The 25,882-nt window shown below is 43.1% G+C and overlaps 1 protein-coding gene and 1 long non-coding RNA gene across 3 annotated transcripts in view; one reads left to right on the plus strand and one right to left on the minus strand.

Moving 5' to 3' along the window:
- The window catches only part of eif2b5 (eukaryotic translation initiation factor 2B, subunit 5 epsilon), a 54,224-nt gene that overhangs the window by 20,445 nt on the left and 7,897 nt on the right, over positions 1-25,882 (plus strand). Inside the window, exons 7-14 of the mRNA XM_048542187.2 lie at positions 1,624-1,936; positions 6,706-6,851; positions 10,240-10,375; positions 13,215-13,316; positions 14,608-14,715; positions 19,318-19,408; positions 20,586-20,709; positions 23,822-23,947. Of these exons, the coding sequence (XP_048398144.2) occupies positions 1,624-1,936; positions 6,706-6,851; positions 10,240-10,375; positions 13,215-13,316; positions 14,608-14,715; positions 19,318-19,408; positions 20,586-20,709; positions 23,822-23,947 (1,146 nt within the window). The remainder of the gene's footprint in view (positions 1-1,623; positions 1,937-6,705; positions 6,852-10,239; positions 10,376-13,214; positions 13,317-14,607; positions 14,716-19,317; positions 19,409-20,585; positions 20,710-23,821; positions 23,948-25,882) is intronic.
- LOC125457656 (uncharacterized) overlaps positions 10,079-25,882 on the minus strand; it is a 45,809-nt gene continuing 30,005 nt past the window's right edge. For both annotated transcript variants that reach the window (XR_007248670.1, XR_007248669.2), the window contains exon 4: positions 10,079-10,354. This is a non-coding gene — a long non-coding RNA (uncharacterized LOC125457656). The remainder of the gene's footprint in view (positions 10,355-25,882) is intronic.

The raw sequence follows: 25,882 nt of genomic DNA on the forward strand, positions 1-25,882 counted from the left end.
CTCGAATGCAGATCCAGCAATAAAGACAGCTGGACTCCACGTAGGAAAAGCAACCAGCTTGTTAGGCACCTCATCCAACATTTCAGTGCTTCACTCTCTTTACCACTGGCACTCTGGCTGTAGCTTGTACCATCTTAAGATGAACTGCAACAAGCCATGAGGTTGTTTTGAAAGCACCTCCAAAAGATAATCTCTATTAGAGAAGCAAAGGTAGCAGATGAATGGGAGCACAACTACTTGCAAGTTCCCAACCAAGTTGCATGCCATACTGACCCAGAATTGTATCACTGACCCATCAATATCAATAAATTAAAATCTTGTATGCCCCCCTCAACAGCACATTGGGAGTATCTACACAGCATGGCCTACACCATGATGTGGTGATTCAGGTGTTGAACTGAGTAGGCAAAATCAGAAGTCTCATGACACCAGGTTATAGACTAATAGATTCATTTAAAATCACAAGGTTTCAGATCACGGCTGCTTTGTCAGATGAAGTGCACAGGCACAGAATATATAGACTGTTCACCGCTGATGTATTCTGTGCCCATGCACTTCTATCTGCTTCATCTGACGAAGGAGCCATGCTCTGAAAGCGTGTGATTTTAAGGAAACCTGTTGTACTATAACCCTGGTGTCTTGAGACTTCTGATTTTGACCTACAACAACTCAAGATGGCGATTTACCACTCCCTTCTACAGAAAACTGGGATGATCAATTATTTGCTGGCTGAGCCAGTGACACTTGTCAGGTAAGCAACCAATTAAAGACCAATTGGTACACTGTGTACTCTATTGTCTACCTCTTTTACCAGTCTATGTACTCCTGAAATGTCATTGTTTAGAAGATTTCCAAATTTCATAATATCTGCATATATTGAAATTGCGCTGTCAAATAGAACTGATTTATTAATATGACTAATGTACATGAGTAAACATTTTTAAAACAATTACACTAATACTGACTCTTGTGAACTGTCAGTGTGCACTTCTCCCAGCCTCGCTTATAGCAGGAGCCGCAGCTAATAATGTACTAAGTTCGCAAATAGTTTGTTTAGAGTCCAAACCACTGACAGTCAACAAACGCATGACTGCAAGATCATAAAATGTGAGGCTGGACGAACACAGCAGGCCAAGCAGCATCTCAGGAGCACAAAAGCTGACGCTTCGGGCCTAGACCCTTCATCAGAGTTCATCTGTGTTCGTCCAGCCTCACGTTTTATTATCTTGGATTCTCCAGCATCTGCAGTTCCCATTATCTCTGAAACTCATGACTGCAGTTTTCTTTTGAAAGTTCCTCATAGATTTGCTTCTGGCTAACTTTTGAACAGAGTATTCTGAATCACAACAACTTGAGAATTTTAGAAGAAGCAATCTTATTTTCCCTTCTGATTCCTGTCCCAGCTTTCTGGTTTGATCTCTCAAATGACTAAAGAGAATTGAACTCAGCTCATGCCTCCCAGTAATGATATTTAATTCTGAACATCAGGTTTGCTGCTCCAGTGTTAGTTTGAAATATTGTCACCTTGTTAAGAGGAAATAATATTCTGGAACTACTTTTTCTATGGGACTTATAGTTCAATCTCACTGTATATTGTAATGTTTTGATTACTCTGTGTTTTAGATTTTAGGTAATCAGATTCACATGCATGTGACATCTGAAGAATATGGAGTGCGCGTCTCCAACCTGCTTGTGTATGAGGCTGTGTGTTCAGATATTATCCGTCGCTGGGTCTACCCTTTGACACCGGAGACGAATTTCCCAGAAGATGAGAGAGGATTCAGTGTTCATCTGCGGCATAATGTCTATCGAGGGTCAGATGTCAGCCTGGGCCAGGGAAGTGTGGTTGAAGAAAATGTCGTGATTGGCCAAGGCACCGTAATTGGGACTAACTGCTTCATAACCAACAGTGTCATTGGCTACAGCTGTGTTATAGGTAGGCCATTGTACAATTTTGGCTTCAGTTAGCAGCAACTAGCCACGATAGGTCTTGCATTACCATAACGTTAGTTACTGACCTGCAACTTGTAAGTAATTTTCTGTGTAGTTTGTGTTTTTCATAATCTGTGGCCAAAAAAAGTAAGAATTTAAGAATCCAGGTGATAGACCCTTTGAGTTTTTTCCACCATTCAACGCAATAATTCTGTGCAGCACTCTCAAATCCCTTAATTCCCTTAGTACCTAAAGTTCAATCAATTTCAGTCTGGAATAATCCCAATAATTTAGTATACATGACTTTGAGCCAGAGCATTCTGAAGATTCTTTGAATGAAAAGTTGTATCCTTGTCTTAGATTTTTTGAGCAGCTTTGTGGAAGGGCCCACGAGGAAACGGGCAAACCTGGATTTGCTGATGTGTAATGAGGCAGACTTGATTAGGACCCTAAACGTGAAGAAACCCCTAGGGTTCAGTGACCATAATTTGATAGAATACACCATGCAGTTTGTGAGGGAGAAGCTTGAATCAGATGTAACTGTGTTGCAGTTGAATACAGGTAACTACAAAAACATGTGGAAGGAGTTGGCCAGATTTGATTAGAAGGGGAGCCTGGCAGGGAAGATGGTGGAGTTGCAATGTCAGGAGTTTCTGGGGGTAATTTGGGAGGCACTGCAGAAATTCATCCTGAGGAACAAGAAACATACTAAGGGGAGAACAAGGCAACCTGTAGAAGTAAGTGGTGAATCGCCATCTTGAGCTGATGTAGGCCAAGCTAAGTAAATATTCCCAAAGTACGCTTTGGGAGGGAGTACAGGATTTGAGTGAGGAGTGAAAGATTTGTACCTGAGAAGTGGAGGGAGAGGGGATGAGAAAAAGCTGAAAGTCCCACACCTGTCACCCTTGTTCTGACCCCCACTGAGTGATACTGATGGAACAGTGATACGGTCATAAGTCAGTATGGGGTACACCTTGGACTGAAATTTAAACATGGTGGTGCTCCCACTTAGTCCTTTCAAGATCCACAGGCTTCTCTACAGGTTCATTTTGAAAGTTTTGGCCTTGTTTTCAAATCTCCCACCATAAATGAGTGTTCCCATCCTGCCTTACATGTCTGGGAATACTCTCAGTTCCTTGAACACAAGTTTCTTGACCCACTTCCCCATAGCATTGTATTTTCAGATCACCTCTCATTTGCCACCTATCTTCCACTGTTTCTCCTCACCCCTCTGCCCCCCCCAGACACACATCTTTCACTCCTCACTCACTTTACCTCTCAGGGATAGACTCGTTCATAACTTCATCCTTAACTTCCTCTGCTCCACCTCATGCTTGTTCAACCAGTTTGCTACTCCTTTCAAGAATGCTCCATCCAATTCTATCCGTGGTTCCTTCATTTCTAAAATCACTTAAAAACTCTTTCATGTTGCCCAGCTGTTTTACTGCCCTCTTTCTCTTCTGCCAGATTTACTGTTCATTAGTCTGCCTCCTTATTTTAGAACGACGTCTTTGACTGGCCACAATACTGGGCCAACCCTCTCACAAGCACAGAGTTGCAGTGTTACATTACTGCAGAACAACAGACTCTAAGCTGCTTGTAACAAAGGTGATGATGCTTATACATTCACAGGATAGGGCAACGAATTCAGTCAATTATTCTTGTACTTCCACCAGGCACCAGTAATTCAAATTCATGGCGATTGTCCACATGGACCAAAAGAACTTGCATGCTAGTTGATAATCACAGGCACACGCGTACTGACAAAAGAGACAAAACCAGGAATAGCTAGAGAAACTCAGCAGGTCTGGCGGCATCTGTGGAGAGAAAGAAGAGTTAACATTTTGGGTCCAGTGACCCTTCTTTAGAACTGATTAAAGCTGGGAGAAAGTTGGTATATATGCTGAAGGGAGGTTGGGAGGGCAGAAAAGGAGCAAATGGTAGATGGAGGTAGAGTCCAGAGAGAGAGAGAGAGAGAGAGAGAACAGCAGTTTGGCAGACAAAGTGTTGGAATATAGGAAGCCCAGGAGAAGGAATACCTGATATGAGGGACTATTAGTGGACGAAACTGGGTTGGCTGTGATTTTTGACATAGCAACCCTGTTGCAGCTGACTGTCATAATGGGTATCTGCTCATGCATGTGCTCAGGATGGCCATCTTTTGCATGAGGACGTATATTCTTTGTAAAACATTCTGACATATCAACTTTGTGTGAAGACAGGTCAGAGTACAGGCTATTTCTGAATAAACTATGACCTTTAACATACAAAAGTTATAAACAGACATTGGTTCAACTAGTCAATATGTGCATTGGAATTGTAAGTAAGTCAGAATGCAAGATTCCACTAGCGGTATTAATAGGTACCAACATCTATGAGAGGCTGTAGATGGCATGTTGAGTGAACTCATCATTGCAGTCAATTGTCAGTAAAAATGAACATACTCATCAAATATATAAAAGATAAAATTTTTAAATCTCCAACCAATGACTTAAAAATGCTATAAAATCTCATTTTGGGCATTAATCAGTGTAGTAAATATTTAAGAACAGGAAGAGACTATTCAACTCCTCTGAGTTGCTCTCCATTCAATTAATTTGCACCACCTGAACTCCATCTCTCTTTATCTGCTCACAGGGGTCGTGTGGCACAATGGTGGTGTCCCAGCATCAAAACTAAGTGGTCTAGATTCATAGTCATATAGCACAGAAAGAGACCCTTCGGTCCAACTTGTCCATGCTGACCAGATATCCTAAATTAATCTAGTCACCTTTGCTAGCATTTGGCCCATATGTCTCTGTGTCCTTCCTATTTATGTACCCATCCATGTGCCTTTTCAAATGTTATAATTGCACTCACTTCTACCACTCCCTCTGACAGCGCATTCCAAGCATGCACCACCCTCTGTGAAAAATTTGCCTCTTAGGTCCCTTTCAAGTCTCTCATTCGAGTCTCAGCTGCTTACAGAGATGTGTCATGACACCCATGAACAGGTTGATTTTAAAACTAACTGACCCTCATAGCTAGGAGACTCTTGTAGCACAGTGGCAGTGTCCCTATGCCTAGTTAGCCCTCAACCAATATTACTTCTTTTTAATTAAAAAAGTCAATAGTCTGCCTGTTTTGTGGTATCTTGCAGTTCATAAATTGGCAACTTAATTTCCTAGAAATAATGGGAACTGCAGATGCTGGAGAACCAAGATAACAAAGTGTGAAGCTGGATGAACACAGCAGGCCAAGCAGCATCTCAGGAGCACAAAAGCTGACGTTTCAGGCCTAGACCCTTCATCAGAGAGGGGGATCGGGGAGAGGGTTCTGGAATAAATAGGGAGAGAGGGGGAGGCGGACCGAAGATGGAGAGAAAAGAAGATGGGTGGAGAGGAGAGTATAGGTGGGGAGGTAGGGAGGAGATAGGTCAGTCCAGGGAAGACGGACAGGTCAAGGAGGCGGGATGAGGTTAGTAGGTAGGAAATGGAGGTGCGCCTTGTGGTGGGAGGAAGGGATAAGTGAGAGGAAGAACAGGTTAGGGAGGCGGGGACAGGCTGGGCTGGTTTTGGGATGCAGTGGGGGGAGGGGACGAGCTGGGCTGGTTTTGGGATGCAGTGGGGGAAGGGGAGATTTTGAAGCTTGTGATGTCCACATTGATACCAATGGGCTGCAGGGTTCCCAAGCGGAATATGAGTCGCTGTTCCTGCAACCTTTGGGTAGCATCATGATGTTCACCTGCACATCTGCCAATGTGTTATACTGTATCCACTGCACCCAGTGTGGCTTCCTCTACATTGGGGAAACCAAGCGGAGGCTTGGGGACTGCTTTGCAGAACACCTCTGCTCGGTTCGCAATAAACAACTGCACCTCCCAGTCGCGAACCATTTTAACTCCCCCTCCCACTCCTCAGACGACATGTCCATCTTGCAGTGCCACAATGATGCCATCCGAAGGTTGCAGGAACAGCAACTCATATTCCGCTTGGGAACTCTGCAGCCCAATCTTATCAATGTGGACTTCACAAGCTTCAAAATCCCCCCCCCCCCGACTGCATCCCAAAACCAGCCCAGCTCGCCCCCTCCCCCACTGCATTCCAAAACCAGCCCAGCCTGTCCCCGCCTCCCTAACCTGTTCTTCCTCTCACCCATCCCCTCCTCCCACCTCAAGCCGCACCTCCATTTCCTACCTACTAACCTCATCCTGCGTCCTTGATCTGTCTGTCTTCCCTGGACTGACCTATCCTCTCCCTACCTCCCCTCCTATACTTTCCTCTCCACCTATCTTCTCCTTTATCCATCTTCGATCCGCCTCCCCCTCTCTCCCTATTTATTCCAGAACCCTCTCCCCATCCCCCTCTCTGATGAAGGGTCTAGGCCTGAAATGTCAGCTTTTGTGCTCCTGAGATGCTGCTTGGCCTGCTGTGTTCATCCAGCTTCACACTTTGTTAACTTAACTTCCTATTCTGCTACAATAGGTGCATTTCAGCTATTGACTTTAAAGTGCTTTGGGATGACCGGTGGGTCTGCACAGGGGAGCAGGAATTCTGCTATCATCCTGCAATTGATCAGCAATTTCACTCCCTTTGTAAGTCGTAGTTCATCCTCAGTCAGCATCTCACCCTTTCCTTCCCCTCATTCTGACCAATGAGCAACAGCGTTTTGTATACCGGTTGCTTTCCAGGCTCCTCAGCAATTATACTGGTTGAGTGCGGAAGAGGGGAGAACTCAGAACCTGGTAAAAACTTTAAAATATCATTTAAGCATGAAATGCGCTTTCCTCCACAGGAGACAGTGTGAAACTGGACCAGGCCTACATCTGGAATAATGCCCGTATTGGAGATGGAGTGGACATCTACAGATCAGTTGTGTGTAGTGACGTGGAGGTCAAACCTAAAGTCAGACTAAATGAGCATTGTGTTTTGGCATTTAACGTAAGTATGACTTATTTTAATACAAGGAACTGCCTAAGCCCAGAGACCTTTCCGTTAGGTGTCATCCACGTGCATTCAATCTGCATTCCTACCTCTCAAATGTAATCCATGTTTCAGTGGGTACATTATTCAATATGCAGACATTCTTAGTTGTGTGTTAGCTGAATTTAGATATAGAATCCCTACAGTGTGGAAACAGGCCCTTCGGCCCAACAAGTCCACACCGAACCTCAGCATCCCACTGAGACCTATACCCCTATAACCCACCTAATCTACACCTCCCTGAACACTGGGCAATTTAAGATGGCCAATCCACCTACCCTGCATATTTTTGGACTGTGGGAGGAAACCAGAGTACCCGGAGGAAACCCACACAGACACGGGGAGAATGTGCATACAGAATCCATACAGACAGTTGCCTAAGGCTAGAATTGAACCTGGGTCCCTGGTGCTGTGAAGCAGCAGTGCTAACCACTGTGCCACCATGCCGCCCTCAAATTTTTGGAGTCTTTCCAAACTTCTTATTTTAATTTTCCCAACATTGACTTGGATTTTAATTTTCCCAACATTGACTGGGATTCACTCAGTGTTAGGGGTCAAGACAGCAGAATTTGTAAGGTGTGTCCAGGAGGGTTTTCTAGAGCAGTATGTATGTAGTCCAACTCGGGAAAGGGCCAGACTGGACCTGGTGCTGGGGAATGAACCCGGCCAGGTGGTTGATATTACAGTAGGGGACTAATTTGGAAATAACGACAATTCCGTAAGTTTTACAATACGCATGGACAAGGATAGGAGTGGCCCTAAAGGAAAAGTACTAAACTGGGGGAAGGCCGACTATACCAAGATTCGGCAGGATCTGAGGAATGTAGATTGGGAGAAACTGTTTGAAGGTAAATCCACATTTGATATGTGGGAGGCTTTTAAGGAGAGGTTGATTAGCGTGCAGGAGAGACATGTTCGTATGAAAATGAGGAATAGAAAAGGCAAGATTAGGGAGCCATGGATGACAAGTGAAATTGTGAGACTAGCCAAGAGAAAAAAGGAAGCATACATGAGGTCTAGGCGACTGAAGACAGACGAAGCTTTGCAAGAATATCGGGAATGTAGAGCGAATCTGAAAAAAGGGATTCAGAGGGCTAAGAGAGGACATGAGATATTGCTGGCAAACATGGTTAAGGAAAGTCCCAAAGCCTTTTATTCATATATAAAGAGCAAGAGGGTAACTAGAGAAAGAATTGGCCCATTTAAGGACAAAGAAGGAAAGTTATGCACTGAGTCAGAGAAAATGGGTGGCATTCTTAACGAGTACTTTGCATCGGTATTCACCAAGGAGAGGGACATGACAGATGTTGAGGTTAGGGATAGATGTTTGCTTAGTCTAGGTCAAGTTGACATAAGGAAGGAGGAAGTGTTAGGTATCCTAAAAGACATTAAGGTGGACAAGTCCCCTGGTCCAGATGGGATCTATCCCAGGTTACCGAGGGAAGCGAGAGAGGAAATAGCCAGGGCCCTAACAGATATCTTTGCAGTGTCCTTCGACACGGGTGAGGTCCCAGAGGACCGGAGACTTGCTAATGTTGTCCCCTTGTTTAAAAAGGGCAGCAAGGATAATCTAGGTAATTATCAACCGGTGAGCCTGACATCAGTGGTAGAAGATACTGAGGGATAGGATCTATTCCCATTTGGAAGAAAATGGGCTTATCAGTGATAGGCAACATGGTTTTGTACAGGGAAGGTCATGTCTTACCAACTTAATAGAATTCTTCGAGGACGTGACAAAGTTGATTGATGTGGGAAAGGCCATAGATGTCATATACATGGACTTCAGTAAGGCATTTGATAAGGTTCCCCATGACAGGCTGATGGAGAACATGAAGTCACATGGGGTCCAGGGTGTGCTAGCCAGATGGATAAAAGACTAGCTGGGCAAAAGGAGATAGAGGGTAGTAGTAGAAGGGAGTTTCTCAAATTGGAGACCCGTAACCAGTGGTGTTCCACAGGGATCTGTGCTGGGCCCACTGTTGTTTGTGATATATGTAAATAATCTGGAGGAAGGTGTAGGTGGTCTGATCAGCAAGTTTGCTGATGACACTAAAATTGGTGGAGTGGCTGATAGTGAAGGGGACTGTCAGAAATTACAGCAGAATAAAGATAGACTGGCAAGTTGGGCAGATAAATGGCAGATGGCGTTCAATCCGGGCAAATGCGAGGTGATGCGTTTTGGAAGATCAAATTCAAGGGCAAACTATACAGTAAATGGAAAAGTCCAAGGGAAAATTGATGAACAGAGATCTGGGTGTTCAGGTCCATTGTTCCCTGAAGGTGACAATGCAGATCAATAGGGTGGTCAAGAAGGCACATGGCATGATTTCCTTCATTGGGCGGGGTACTGAGTACAAGAGTTGGCAGGTCATGTTGCAGTTGTATAGGACTTTGGTTCAGCCACATTTGGAGTATTGTGTACACTTCTGGTCACCACATTACCAAAAGGATGTGGAAGCTTTGGAGAGGGTGCAGAGGAGGTTCACCAGGATGTTGCCTGGTATGGAGGGTGCTAGCTATGAAGAGAGGTTGAATAGATGAGGATTATTTTCATTTGTAAGACGGAGATTGAGGGGGGACCTGATTGAGGTCTACAAAATCATGAGGGGTATAGATAGACAGGGTGGATTGAAAAGCTTTTTCCCCAGAGTGGGAGACTCAATTACTAGGGGTCATGAGCTCAAAGTGAGGAGGAGGAAAGTTTAAGGGGGATATGCGTGGAAAGTTCTTTATACAGGGGTGGTGGGTGCCTGGAATGCGTTGCCGGCAGAGGTGGTAGACGCAGACACGTTAGCGTCTTTTAAGATACATTTGGACAGGTACGTGGATGGGCAGGGAGCAAATGGACACAGACCGTTAGAAAATAGATGACAGGTTAGACAGAGGATCTTGATCGGTGCAGACTTGGAGGGCCAAAGGGCCTGTTCCTGTGCTGTAGGTTTCTTTGTTTCTTTGGTTTGTTTTGCTTCTGCCTGATGCTTTGCAAATATCACAGCAGCATAACAAAATCAAGATAACATCTAGCTCCCCTGAAAGAAACCTATGCTAATCACCTAAGCCATTCATGGTGGCAAGTTTCCCATAGGATGATAGAATAGGACAGCACAGAAGGGGACCATTCAGCCCTCCAAGTCTGCTCTTTACGTAAGTTCTCAATCTTATTTAAAATATTCTCTTTATTTGTAATTATGAAGGTTGTTTAGACTGCGATGCATTGCATTTATTGCAAAATACAGTTTTGTTAAATTGCCAAGTGACAAAAATCCAAGAGCATTCAGGTGCTCAAAACAGTATGCCGGAAGCTGCAGTGGATGTGCCATAATTGATGCAACCACACCTCCTACAGGTAGTTGTGGGGCCTGATCTGACGCTTCCAGAAGGTACTGTGGTCTCGATGCATTTACCAGATCAGGAAGAAGATGAAGATGAGTTCAGTGACGATGGAGGAATCAACCTCAGACCTACAAAAGCGAAGGTGAAAGGTAAGTCAGATTCACTTCAAGTATCACTTAGCCTCACTCTCCTCTCCAAGTCCAAGTTAAGTCCACCGTCTACGCAAGCACCATCCAGGTTGAAAACCGCAGTGAAGATGGAGTGCTGTGCAGTTAGAGGTTGCCATTTTTGGCTGAAATATTAAGTCAAAACCCTATATCTTTTCGCATGGGTACAGAATATTGTACACTGTTATTTTGGAGAGCTTGAAGGGGAGTTCTTTCCTAGTTGCTTTGGACCAGTACTCAATTGGAACTGTAAAGAACCAATTGACTTGTCATTTATCTCCATGCTGCAGTACTTAGAGCTACACAAATTGACTGTTATTTTGGAGTGACTAGCAGTTCTTTTACTGTGAATTGCTTTGAGATGCCCAGGGAATGTTCCAATCCAAGCAGTGAAATGGCTTGTTTAATGTTCGTATTTAACAGGTTGGCTGCGAGTGGTTACTGACCCGAGTGATCTCAGGTAGGGCGATGTTTACAAGCATACAAAATACGAGCAGAAGTAGATCATTCAGCCCCTCAAGTCTGCTCCACTGTGCAATAAGATCATATCTGAACTATTTAAGTTTTGTTTCCACATTCCATCTAACCCTGATAAGTAGATTTTAAAGACCCACCATCGCCTTCTGAGGCAGAAAACTCAAGTGTTGGCCTCAATGCTATGGAGGCAGAATGCCAAGTACAGTTCCCTCTCTTGATCACGTTGTGTCCCTGACTGATGTTGGGTATTATGCAAGGACAGGACTAGGTTTGACTTTGATGTATTCTGCAGTTATATGTCTTGCTGTTCACTAACTCATGTTGCAAATTTGGATGGAATACTTGTGGATTGGAAGGTAGGATATTGAGATTTGGTGTTTTTAAAAGTTGATGCTTGTAAAATGATTGGGGAAGAGATTGTGGTCTGTTTAAAGGTGATGTTTTTTTTCTAGGCTTGGAGATTTACAAATCACAGAGAGCTCTTGAAATTGAAACATTGTACAAAAGGCTGACAGTTAGAAACCCAGAAAACAAGTAGCCTTGTTTTGCTAGCAAGGTAACTAGTTTGAACATCAGCCAATAAATTTAAACCAGGTGCTCAGAGTCTAAAAACCAATTATATTTACACTTGATGATTTTGACAACCTAGGACTGATCCTATTGTAAGTAATTGATAGGTCGTCAAGGGTATGAAAGAAGAGGGTATTTGAAAATTGGTGTGACAGTAACTGCCATCTGCTCGAGTTAACAACCAATAGCTCTGAAGAGAAAAAAATCACTGACTCTCTCAGAATTCTCTAAGGTCTCAGAAAACCATCATCTGACTAAAAGTACAGCAGCACTCTTAGCTAGTATTCCTGACACGTGAATTTGACGGAGAAGGTGTTCCTGACTGAAGATCAGTAGAGAAGACTCAGAACATTCCAGAAGACTCATCCTGGCTGTATTTTGACACACTAAGTTTTGAATAATTTTTTTTATTATTAATTCGGTTTGTATGAAAGGGATTTGTATTTACTGGAACAGCATACGATTAGAATTTTGTTTTATTTGGGAATAGTTAGTAGTTAAAGGGAATCTGAGATAACAAGGTGTAGAGCTGGATGAACACAGCAGGCCAAGCAGCATCAGAAGAGCAAGAAGGCTGATGTTTTGGGCCTAATCCCCCTCCAGAAATGGGGGGGGGGGGGAGGGAGTTCTGAAATAAATAGGGAGAGAGAGGGAAGCGGATAGAAGATGGATAAAGGAGATCGGTGGAGTGGAGACAGACAGGTCAAAGAGGCGGGAGTGTAGCCGGTGAAGGTGAGTGTAGGTGGGGAGTTAGGGAGGAAATAGGTCAGTCCAGGGAGGATGGACAGGTCAAGGGGGCGGGATGAGGGTAGTAGGTAGGAGTTGTGGTTGGGGCTTGAGGTGGGAGGAAGGGCAGATTAGGGAGGCGGGGACGAGCTGGGCTGGTTTTGCGATACGGTGGGAGGAGGGGAGATTTGGAAGCTTGTGAAGTCCACATTGATACCATTGGGCTGCATGGTTCCAAAGCGGAATATATGGATGTGGGGAGGGTTGGAAAGGATTTCAGCAGTGTTCTCAGTTTTTGGTGAGCTGCTCTTCACTGGCTAGTGTTACGTATCAGAAGTCGACCCTCCCCTGATAACTGAAACATTCAGAGAAGCTGCTAAAGGAAGTGTGAAAAGTGGTATAACCTGCCTCTCCCTCCCTAATCTGTTATAATGGGGAAGTTAAATGAAATGAACTCCTGACAGTTACTCAGTAATCAACAAGTAATAGTTTATTTTATCTCACTCTAATGGTAATCAACTTGATAGAGCAACTAACAAACTGAACAATTTCCCTTAACTGTTTCAGGGACCGCTTGGCAGAACACTTATGCTCGGTTTGCAACAAACAACTGCACCTCCCAGTCGCAAACCATTTCAATTCCCACTCCCACTCCCACGTGACATGCCCATCCTGGGCATCCTGCAGTGCTACAACGATGCCACGCAAAGGTTGCAGGAACAGCAACTCATATATTCCGCTTGTTATCTCATATCAGCTAAGCGGTGCAGGTTGCTGATGCAGTGGCCTGAAAGGTCTGTTTTGTTTTGAAAGGCCTTGCTTTGTGAGATATAGTGGATGTTATCAGTCACAGACATAAATTTAATGGTACTGTGGTACATGGTCCTCTTCACCAAACAAAAATGAGATGCCACCTTTGCCATGTCTGAGATGTGTGGCCCTCATCTGCCTGATGAAAATGTGCTTGAGTATGTGTAGTTGTTGAATAAGTCACAAAATAAAATAGTGGCAATCCAGACTTTGTCTCACTTCATCTGTTGTTGCACAGGCTATAACCAGGCTGAAGTGGGATCACAGGGTGTGGGATATATCTGGACAGCAGCTACAGAGAATGATAATGAAGATGATGAGTTGGTGCCGAATATATGGGGTAAGGATTTTCAGGAAAAATGCTGGAATTTAAAGGTCAAGAAGTTTCAGTTAATCCAACCAACTTGGCCGTTTGGAAAAATAGCTCCCCCTCGCAAACATACACACCTTTTCATGATGTTCTATAGCCAGTCCTTTCTCCAGAAAGATGCACAGTTGCATCGTGAGCTCATTTATCTAATTCACTGTCCATCCTGGTTAATTATTCAGCAGTTGCATTCATTTTTTTAGAGGAGTTATCTTTTGGATGAGAGGTTTAAACTTATTTGTTCCCTTAGTTGGATACAGAAGAGTGCAAAATACTACTTAGAAGAACATGGAAATCATCCTGGGGTGCCCAATCCAATATATATGTCAACAACTTCAGTAAAACAGATGGCCTTATTATCAGGTTGCTGTTTTTGGGAGCTTACTATGCACAAATTGGCTGCCATTTTCTTACAATAGTGACCATACTTCAATGAATACTTGATTGGCTGAAAAAGGTGCATTGGGCATTTTATGGTTGTGACACGTGCATAATGAAAATATGTTTTGGTTTTCTTTCTCTTGGTGAAAATATGTAGAAATAACTTGGAATATGGCCATTTGGCTTAATTAGTCCATGTAGACCCTTCCCCTCTACGAGAATAAAGGTTTCCACGAACTTTCTCATTACACAAGTTTAACTAAAGTGTAAAACAAATCTCAGCTCTCCCACATAGTCAAAGAACCCTGAGTGGGTATGATAGTGACGAGAGTTACAATGCTGACTATTTCTTGAACAGTTTAATGAAATATCCAGTGTGTTGTTGTGTTTGACTTCTTTCTTTTCATTAGGACCTGTAGGAACAAAACAGAAACTGGCATCACCTGCTTTACTGTAGCCAACACAATGCCTAGCGCTTGATATTCACATGCAAGTTCCTCTATAATGACTGCTGATATCAGGACAGATACAGTAGAAACCAGATTTCATGGCAAGCTCTAGAAGCTTCTTCCTTAACTTCCCTAATCTGCAGTGCCAGAAAACCACAATTACAAAGGCAAATCAGTAGTTGATTGTGTTAACTCACTATGATAAGTTAACTGGCAGCTATTAAAGCTCCTTTGTGATATATTGTTAGCTACTTGCTTCACTCAAGCTTTTCTGGAGTTTAGTCCAGATCATTTTCTTTCCTGAAGAAAACTCTCTGGATTGCTCAGAACCTCTTTCTTCTAGATGGACTTGCTCTGCGATCAGTCCTGCTGCCAAGAATTTTTATCTTTTAGTTTTCTGTTTTCTCATCACAGAATTTTTTTCTCCTTTGCAGGTCTCGGGTTAAATTCTGAATCTGAGAGCGAGAGTGAAAGTGAGATGAGCGTTAGCTCACGAGATGCAGATAGTCGAAGTATCTCACCTCAGTTGGATGATGCAAAAGGTGAGGTCTCGTTAGCAGTTTTGGAATGAGAAATATTTGATTTCTGGCTGTACTTCGAGGTAAGTCCGTTACGTCTAGGCAGGTCTGACTAACTGCTGTGTGGATTTCTGGTTTATGCAGACGTTCAGAAGTGCAGGGTTTAGATGTGTTACAGTCTGCTTCAACATTCCTCAGCTGCAAGAATGAAATAAATGCCAAACTGCATTTTTCAGGTTGGATTCACTGCAAGAACTCCTCAGGATATTATCCAAGGCCGACCACAATGAGCTGCTGCTTCAGTGACCCTACTTTGATTGATTGAAAAGTCAGAAGTAGGGATTTTTGCTGATAATTGTACAATGTTCATGACTCCTCAGATAGTGAAGAAGTCTTGGTCCGTATGCAGCAAGTCATGGACAACATTCAGACTTGGGCTGATAAGTGGCAAGTAACACCCATGTGCTAATTATCAGGGCAATGACTACCTCCTGCAACGGAGAACCTAGCCATCTCCTCTTGAATTTCAATGGCATTATATTGCCAAATTTCCCATTACAGACACCTCAACATCCTGGGGTTATGACTGACCATTTCAGACTACCTTTTAACCACTGATGAGAAGAACTGGGCACGATTGAAAATTCTGACACAAAACTAGCATGACTCTGCAAACAGTGTACTATTTTAAAGACATAACCTTTCCTGGATGGAGGAGCTGCAAAAAGAAACACACGAAACTTAGCATTCTCCAGTACAAAGCAGTCCATCTGATTGGAAACCCACCCACTGCCTTAACCTTTCACTTTCTCCACCACTGATATTCTGACTGTGTTCCATATACAGAATGCATTGCAACAACTTGCCAACAATCATAGATCATAGAATCCCTAGTGTGGAAATAGGCCATTTGACCCAACAAATCCACACCAACCTTTTTGGAGCATCCCACCTACACATTGCTGAACACTTGGGGCAATTTAACATGACCAATCCATCTAGCCTGCACATCTGTGGACTGTGGGAGGAAACTGGAGCACCCGGAGGAAACACAGGGAGAATGGGCAAACTCCACACAGACAGTTGCCCGAGCGTGGAATTGAATCCAGGTCCCTAGCACTGTGAGGCAGCAGTGCTAACCACTGAGCCACTGTGCAGCTCCAAAATCCTTCCAAATCCATAACCTCTGTCACCTAGAAGGGCAAGGACAACAGGTGCATGGGAATACCACCACCAATAAATTCCCCTCTGAGCCACACACTGTTCTGACATGGAAATATACCACATTCTTTTACTGTTGCTAGGTCAGAATCCGGGAACACTCCACCCATAACACTGCATGGATTGCAATAGTTCAAGAAGGCAGCTTATTACCACCTTCTCGAGCAGTTGAGAATGGGCAAGAATTTGCTGCCTTGCCAGTGATGCTGATATCTTACCTTTAGCTGCAGTGTGTTCAGTGTTCATTTTGTGTCACCCTTGCCTTCAAGTTACACACCACCCTGGTGTTGACAGAAATTGGTCTGCCTTCACTATTGTTTACTCTGTATCCTAGCAGCTCCTTCTTTCTAGGAGCTCCATCATTACAGGTCCACAAAGGCAGGTGGTAGCTCAGATGACAAAGAAAAGGCACTTTACCTCAGGGCTGCTGGAGACAGATGATTGGTACAGCAGTACCAGTGTCGCCCACATTCTAGGAATTAAATATTTTTAATTAAATTGCAAAACTAGGACGAACAAGACGGGTTTAAACTAGTAAAAGTCAGAAGTAGTTCTTGCAGGGAGTGATCGGTGTGGGCTCCCAATTAAAGTCATAAGCCGAAAAGGAATTCCTGGCATGATATAAAAACTGATTAGATAATGCACTGGAGGAATTCAACCTCAGGTAGGGTGAATTATAATGTGATGAATGTTCATTGCCTTTTTTGCAATTATTCTGTGACCTCAATTCACACAAAAATGTGAAAGATTGTGTTCCAGGAGATTTTAGATTACAGTCTGAGCAAACCTGCTCAGACATGAAATTAAATTATTTCAGACAGTTGGGTTGTGAGAGAAATGCAATTTTCTTCCTTATCACTTCTCACCATGTACTCACAGAGCCGATCTGAATTTGTTTGCATTGCCTGAGCAAGGAGATGTTAAACCCTTTGAATTAGCTGCAGCCTGGACCCTGGAATTTCCCTGTGTCTTTGTTTCTCAAAACTCTTTTTAAAATCAAATCTGTCTGTTCGGTAAACTTTTTATTTGAGATTGTGGGCTTGCAGTGGTTGCAGTAAGTCATAGAGTCACACAGCATGGAAACAGACCCTTCAATCCAACTAGTCCATGCCAAACATAATCTCAAACTAAACTAGTCCCACCTACCAGCTACTGGCTCATATCCCTCCAAATCTGAGAGTAGAGATTTCAAACCAGCCATTGATGTACTTGTCATATCGATGGAGTGTTTTTCTTGTGTAGATGTAGAATCGCAGAAGGATACAGCTCACAATGAAGCAATTCAGCCTACTATTGTCTGCACTAGCCTATTGTTGGTGTTATACAATCAGTCCCACTCGCTTGCCCTTATCCCATAGCCCTGCAAAAAGTGTGTTCGGTTTTGTTTTTGAACGTTCATATTGAATCTAATTCTTTCACCCTTTTCAGGTAGTATATCATTCAGTCTGCTGAAAAAAAGAATTCTTATTTGTTTCTTTTCCAACTTCTTTATCAGTGCCATCAAACCTGCAGACACACTTCTTCAGATTTGCTTTATCAATACCATTCATAAATATATCCATCTTAAACAGAATCTTCTAACCTTCTCTATTAAGGTGCTGTTGTCTCTGTACATTACTGAAGCCCCTTATCCGACCATCATTCAAGTAAATTGTTCGCAAACCTATTCTTTTGAAGAAAAGGTTTTGTTTCCTTAGATTCCTATGTGGCTTTTCCTTTTGATTTGGTCTGTTGCACCAGTTCTTCCCTTGCTGGCCTTCAGTTCCATACCACCCATCATCCTCTGTTACCTTACCCAACTGCCCATTTCCTATTATGAAAACTTTGGAAAAACACACACTTATCCACCGTGTACTCCTGCAACTGAACAGTGCACTTTACCCTTGAAAGTGACAGAGCATTGTTATATAGATTTTAGAAATGTTAAGATGTGGGACCACAAGCAGGCCATTCAGCCCATTAAATCTGCTTTGCCATTCAATGAATTCATTGCTGATAATCTTCAACTCCTCTTTCCTGCCTTTGCCCCATAAATGTGATTCCTCCTTGAATGTGCTTAACCACCCAACCTCTGTAGCCCTCTGTGACAAAGAATTCCACAAATGCACCACTCTCCAAGAAGAAAATCTCCCTCCTAACTGGGTGACCCCTTATTCTGGGATTGTGACTTCTGGTCCTAGATTCTCCCTCAAGGGGAAATAAGCCTTCCCCATCAAACCTGTCAAGTCTCCTAAGAACCTTCTATGTTTCAACAGGCCATTTCTCATTATTTCTAAACTTTAACAAGTACAGGCCCAGTGTAGATTATATTCCCTACAATGTGGAAACAGGCCCTTTGGCCCAATAAGTCCACACCACCCCTTGGAACATCCCATCCCCCATAACCCACACACCCCTGAACACTACGGGCAATTTAGCATAGCCAATCCACCTAGCCTGCACATGTTTGGACTGTGGGAGGAAACCGGAGCACCCGGAGGAGACCCATGCAGACGCAGGGAGAATGTGCATGCAGAATCCATACAGGCGGGTACCCAAGGCTGGAATCAAACCTGGGTCCCTGGCGCTGTGAGGCTACAGTGCCACCATGCCGCTCCTAAACCTTTCCTCATAAGACACTCCCTCCCCTACGGCACTCCTTCATAATTTTTCAGGTTACTTCTTGGTTGTCTTCCATTGGAGATTAGACAGTTTGGTGCAGACCAGATTTGAGTCTGGTACCTTCCTGGCCTTGGTGGCTTAATATCTCTCTAGATAAATGAGTTAATTTGCCTCATTCTGACTTCCAAATGATGTATAGCTTAACAATTTCTGCTTCATAATTCTCTTTATATATGCACTTGTCAGGACTTGCATGCTATAATGATAGAACAGATAGCAGTTCGTCAGTCACAAATGTAATGTATACAGAACTTAACACTGAGTATTATTGCAGATGCAATGAAATAATCCCAGACTCTCGGTCGTTTTTCTAAATAACTGTATGTATAAGCTCGCTGATCTTGAGCAACACAGGTTGACCATGGTGCACGTTTCCTTCATTGCTATTCAGCAAGCTTGCCTTTGTATCTATGCAGAGAAGCTCTGATACCACCTGTTGCTGAGTAACCTGTCAGAATATATTCTGAAAGTCCTCTCAATGAACAATGATTACTTGGGATAGGTAGAGGCCATGTGGAACTGTCTTGGTGGGTGTTTAACAACAGAAAGAGAAAGGTACGTTGACAAGAAGGGGAAATATCAACAATATTTTGGGATCATTTTGTTTGCTGCAGTTGCTGAAATTCTGATGTACCTTCATTTTGTATTTAATTGCTGCTCTCCAATACTGAACATAGTAGAGATCTGATCTGCATTGCATTGAGTCTCACACCACCCTATCCCCATTATGTTCCCCTCCCACAGTTTTTCAGAATGAAGTTCTTGGCACACTGCAACGAGGCTTAGAAGAAAATATTTCATGTGACCATCTTGTACTTGAGATCAACTCTCTCAAGTGAGTACCTGTTAACCTTTTGGTGTTTGGCCTTTGTGTTTTCAGAAGGAAATTGCACTTGTAATGCCTTTTCACACCATCCAATAGCATTATGAGTATCTCATGTAAGAGTAATTATTGCACATGGTAGCAACTATTATGTTAATGGACTGAGCGTCCACAGTTGTAGACAGTGATTTCCCATAAATTGCTGTGATGTGGGTGCTATTAACTGAGGAATGCTGCGCAAAGTTTATTCTGTGGCTGGTATCCTGGATTCGGCCACCTGGAGTCTTGGTTTAATACAAGAGATCCCCGATGCACAAACGTCCGACTAACTAATGATCCCATGCAGGGAGGTAGTTTTTAAAGGTCCGACATACAAACATTTCCGTACTTAAATAGTGATATTGTCCTGCACTGTGCACTGACTTGCATATAATTCAACTTACAAGTGGGCTGTAGAACAAAATCTTTGCAATCTGGGGACTGCCTGTTTCTCATGCAAAGCATCTGTGGGGTACAGATATTTAATGATGTTGATGCTCATCTAGAGTTTCAACACTCTGCTGCTGTTTCCACCCTTCTCTCTCTCTCTCTCTCTCCATAAACAAGGTTATCCATGAGATTGTGAGATTAGCTCTAATTCATATGTTTGTACCTAAATTTCTGTTGCTAATTCACACGGAACCCCACTCAGCCTTAGCTCTGTGTCTGCTGCACTATGTTGACTCTCAGTCTGGCAGTGGTTTGATTTTAAAATTCTCATTCGTTCAAGCACCTCAGTCATATTATACCCCTCTTTTGAAACTTCTTCCAGACTATACTCTTCTAAGATCTCAGTGCCACCCAATTCTGATCTGTTGCAGATCTCTACTGTCGGTCATTCAGCCATTGGCAACTGTGCCTTTATCTGGCTGAACTCTGAAATTCTTTTCCTAAGTTTCTCTCCATTCTCTCTCTCTCTCTCTCTCTCTCTCTCTCTCTCGCGCTCTCTCTGTCTCTCTCTCCCCCGCTCTCTCTCTCTCTCTCTCTCTCTCTCTCTCTCTCTCTCTCTCAAAATATACCTCTGTGTGTCCTAATATGCCTGTGCAGCTTGATGTCAAAATTCATCCAATTATACTGTAATGATCCATGTTAGATTTTGCTATGTTAAAGGCAGTTTATAAATTCATGGTTTAATTTATTTATTTCCTAGATATGCCTATAACATCTCCCTGAAGGACGTAACACAGATCACCACTAAGGTGATCCTGGAAATGCCCCTGCAACAGCATGGATCTGAAGCCTCAGCCAGCCAGTACAGCAACACTCTCGTATCTGTGAGTATTTGACCTGGTAGAGTGGAGGCTGCCGCAGAACAGGGCAGTGTACCCTGGGGCTGAATGTTTCCCATTCCACGTAGAAGGTTTCTCAAGCTACACAGCTGTGAAAGTTTGATGTAGGATTCACAGTGATGGGTGTGCTGAAGTCTGCAGCTTTGGCCTCATGGGTGCTCAGATTCAGCTGAAATTCTTTCTTGATGTGGACCATGCAAGGTGCTATCTCCTAGCAAAGTGGCAGCCATGACCAATTTTACATCCTCATAATTTAGCCTTCTCAGTTCTACTATTGTGCTATGCAAATTTGCACTGAATCCTTCTCCCAGAGCAGTATAACCACGTTGAGTTGCAGTGCCCGGAGCTGAATGCAGTATTCCCTATGTGATTTAACTACAATTTTATGTCAGGGATGTTATGTCAGTCCATTTGTAATCCAGCCCACTTGAGATAAAAGCTGATGTTCCATTATCATTTTTTGGTTGCCTTTTGTGCCTTTATACTAGCCTTTCTCAATTTGTGTACATGCATACCTGACTCTGCTTCTCCACAGATCCACTTTCTCATTCTGAACATAATATTTTGATTTATCTATCTCAAATCTAAAGTAGCGGATATCTCATGTCCCATATGTATTCCATTTGATCATCTGTTTTTCAGTCTGACTTTCTACTCCAATCTGTATAATGGTCAGTGAAGTGATATAAAAAGCAAATTAGTGCAAATGCTAGATACCTGGCAGAGCAGGCAGCAATTGTGGAGATTCTTTCCCACCCACTTATTCCACGCTCCTTCCCTGTTCCTACACTTGATTGAACACCTCTCACTTTTGCCAGTTCTCCTGAGCATTTGCAGACTTGAAATATTAACTATTTTCATCTCTCTACAGATATTGCCAGATCTGTTAAATATTTTCAGCACTTGTCTCCGTTTCAGATTTCTACCATCTGCGACATTTTATTTCATGCAACAAGCCATGACAAGTCAATGTAGCCAAATAGAAAGTGGTTTTTCACGTTCTTGGGATTGTGAAAATATGTGCAATCGGGGAAAGACAAGCTAGTCCTTCAGCCCATCTCAAACCCTACGTGAAAGTACCTTGACCACTGAGTGTTTCTTCCCATCAGATCATTTTATATTCTTTGAGCAGGACAAATGAGTTATCAGGGGTAAGTGGAAATATGGATTTGAGTTAGCAGTTAGATCAGTTATGAACATATTGAGTGTAGGTACAGGGTCAAAGGGCTGAATGGCCTACTCCAGTTCTTTGTGTTAAAAAGTGGAGTCACTTTTTGTTATTTGATTAAGCATATTAGCAAATCTGTGCAAGGTCCCGAAAACAGTAATGAGATAGGTAAACAATTAGTTTGATTCAGTAGCAGCACGAGTGTGCTGGCAGTTATCCATGTTTTTGGAGGAACAAGAAGAAATGGTTCCACTGAGCACACCAGGTGCAGCTGTAAAGCTTGACTGGGAATAGCTGCATTGAGTTGCCAAACTCTCTAAAACGTGAAAAATGTTGGCACCACCTTCTGACTACAGGGAGTAAGTTTTGCTGTTACTGTCATGAGAAGCTTCAGTGCAGGTTCATGTGTATGCACAATGCTTCTAGGGGCCGAATCACAAGTTGTACCATAGTTGTAAGTCAGCGAGTCACTATGCAAATGTCTTGTGTCTAATGTTTCACCTGCCTTTGATAGAGCAGCCTTCTCTGTATCGCACTCGGAGTGTCAGCGTACATAATGTGGGTGTCGAAATCAAAACTTTCAAACAAAAGTGAGAACAGATAGCTTGTAAGAGTTATTAGTAGTGTAAGAATTGTCTTTTTATGGCTATTGTGGACGGTATTTTACTCAGTAATGCAACAGTGTTGCTTTGAAAAACCCCTGGTTCAGTTTTGGAACTGGACAAACATTTGACAACATTTAACAACGTTGCTAGCACCTGAAGAGCCTAGGAAGTTGCCAGCTTTTCAACATATTGTTGCAATGTTAGTGCTTTCCTTGTCACAGAATGTCGGTAGCTTTGGTTTTGCTGCTAATATTACAGTTGATTATATGGGGTCAGGCCATGATTGGCTGTCAAAAGAAAGACCAAGTTCTGGAGGGTTGATGTTAACAAGTTGGGGCAGACCATCTGAGTCCACGTTTCCAAGGAACAATAACCTGAAAAAGTGTGAAAGCAACAAATAATTTACCTTGCAGAATGAGAGATGAACTGACGGCAGAGCAGTAAGCACATGCTTCCACATCTACAAGTTGCAGATTTTGTGTTCAGCTGATCAAAGCCAGAACTGAATGAGATGGAATGCTCTCCAGTTGCCTGGATACACACAGCTGCAGCAAATGTCAAAACTTCGTATTATCAGAACAAAGTCTGTTTCAGCAACAGCACATTCATCAATTTAAAAATCCACTCTCTACACATGTGACATAGAGTGGTTAGCATGCATTATTCCTTACAAGATGCACAGCAGCAAATCGCCAAGGTCCTTTTACAGTTTCTTCCAAATGTGAAACTTCAACTGCCTCGAAAGACAAGACAGCAGCTGCATGAGAACACCACATTTGCAGGTTTCCTCCAAGCCACACAGCATTCTGACTTGGGAACTGTATCAGCTGTTTCTTCACTGTCATTATTAAAAATCCTGGAATTTACTCCCTAATAATACTCTGGGTGTAGCTACACTTTATGGACTGCATTGGTTCAAGAATGGTTTACTGTCGCTGCTCAAGTGTAACCAGACATATGCAGTAAATGCTGGCCTTGCTCATGGTGCAAACTGAATTATTTTGTTTTTAAATTTTCAAGATGAATCAATGGCCAATGAGAATAACGTTAGCTAATGGGACCAAGATACCATAATTGAAATTTTGTACAGTAATATTTTGTCTATGTACAAATACAGTATCTGCAAATAAATGCACATTATGCATGACCATAAAACAAGTTCAGTCTATTCTCGTGATACCTCATAATCAGCTACCAGAGGAGGGGTTAACTTGATAGTGATCTGAAACTAAGCCTCTATGAAGTAATATTTCAGAGCCAAAATACAACCACAAACCTTAAATCAAAAGTGAGAAGGAATGAGTTTTTTGTATATCTATTTCAGCATCTGAAGAAGTGGGCATTAGTTTTGAAGAATTATATCAAGCGGGCTGTAGATCATCAGAACTGCCTGGCTGCTCTTGAGGAGTTTTTCGCTGAACATGAGATGCTCTGGCCTGCCCTTGTCAAGGTACAGTCTATTTTCCTTCTTCTCTGGTTCATTTATTAACCTTGTTTGTTTGTTTATTTATTAGCAGTGGTGGAAGCAGGCACATTCGCAATATTTAAGGTGTATCTTGATAGACACATGAATGGGAAGTAAGCAGAGGAATAGAAACTGCATACAGGCAATAAGTAGTAAGTTTAAAATAGAATTAGGAATCAGTGCAGGGTTGGTGGGCTGATGGGCCTGTTTCTGTGCTGTATTGTATAACCACACCCTGAAACCCCTCCCAACTTGGTGCTTGAAGCTTCTCCTTCAGAGATGCTGGTCAGGGAGAACTCCAGAGCCTTTAACTGTATCTCCCCATGACCAGCTGTCATTACAACTTCAGGAGCTATGAGAAACAAGAGCTGCCTTTCAGCAGCACGGCTGAAAGCCAGTCTGATGCAAATATGGAAAGTGGAAACAGGAAGAAAATACTTCCATCTGTGCCTTGCTCAGCCCTGGAGCATCCAAAAGGACCCAACAGCCAACCAAGTAGTTTTGAAATGTTGTTCCACTTTATACAGTGAGAAATTCAGCATACAATTTGTGCAGTGCAAGGTCCTTTGAACAGCAATGTGCTTTTTTTCAAGTGATTTTTAATTGAGGGGATGTACTTACTGTTCCTTGAAATTATACCATGGAAGATTGAACGTATATTGAACATGATAGATCTGCCTACCATCCCATGAGCATCCACATCCAGAAGTTCATCAGCCATTTCCGCCACCACCGGACACACACATTCTTCTCCCTTCCCTTGTCCCCCTTTGGGACAGAGTCTATCGGTGTAAGGCTGGAAAACTACAGCAGATCAGACAGCATTAAAGGAGCAGGAATTTCAACATTTCAGGCCGAAACCCTTATTACAAAAGGTGTTAGCCTGCAGTGTTGACCTTCCTGCTCCTCCGATGCTGTCTGACCTACTGTGCTTTTCCAGCCCCTCTCCTATAGACTCAGGCTCTGCAGTCCTCCTTGTCTCCTGGTTCACTCTTCCTTCACTCCCAACACACACTCCCACAGCATTTTCCCCTGCAATCGCTGATGGTGTAACACCTGCCCAGTTACCTCCACCTTCCCCAGTATCCAAGGACCCAGATGTACTTTCTAGGTGAAGCAACACTTTACCTGCACTCACAATCTAGGCTACTGTGTTTGTTGCTTTCAGTGTGGTCTCTACACTGGGGACATGAAGCATAAATTGGGTGACTGCAGAATATCTATATCCTGCTCGCAAAAAAGACCCTGAACTTCCAGTTGCCTGCTCCTTTAACACACCACCCTGTTCCCTGGCCAACATCTCTGTCTTAGGCTTGCTGCGGTGTTCCAGCGAAGCTCAGCACAAACTGGAAGAAAACCTCATTTTCCACTTGGTGACCCTGCAGCCCTCCAGACTCAAAATTGAGTTCAATAGTTTTAAGGTCTGAACTCTCCCATGTCCCAGCCCCCTACCCCACATACCAGGTCTTGTTATCTCATAGTCTGCCATTACACACTACCTTATTGTTAGCTGCTAACAGTCTCCATGTACAGCTATTCACCCTCCTAACCAGATTGTTATCAATTCCTTTGTCTGTCCATCTGTTCTTCTGTCTCTTTAGACCCTAACCCCACCAATCATTTACTGTTTATCCCCTCCCCCCACTTCTGTATATAGACCAACATTTTCCTAGCTACCATCAATTCTGAAGAAGGGTCATCGGACCTGAAACATTAGCTCTGATTTTACTTCACGGATGCTGCTAGACCTGCTGAGCTTTTCCAGCAACTTCTATTTTTGTTCATGATGGGGCCTCAGTTTAAGGTTTAACAGCCCTTCTGACAGGGACAACACAATGTGGAGCTGGAGGAATACATCACTGGAGCAGGCAAGTTGACATTTCGGGCCATGACAGGGCAGTACAACCTCATTGCCGTACT

Source organism: Stegostoma tigrinum, chromosome 14 (assembly GCF_030684315.1).
Source record: "Stegostoma tigrinum isolate sSteTig4 chromosome 14, sSteTig4.hap1, whole genome shotgun sequence".
Classification (NCBI taxonomy): domain Eukaryota; kingdom Metazoa; phylum Chordata; class Chondrichthyes; order Orectolobiformes; family Stegostomatidae; genus Stegostoma; species Stegostoma tigrinum.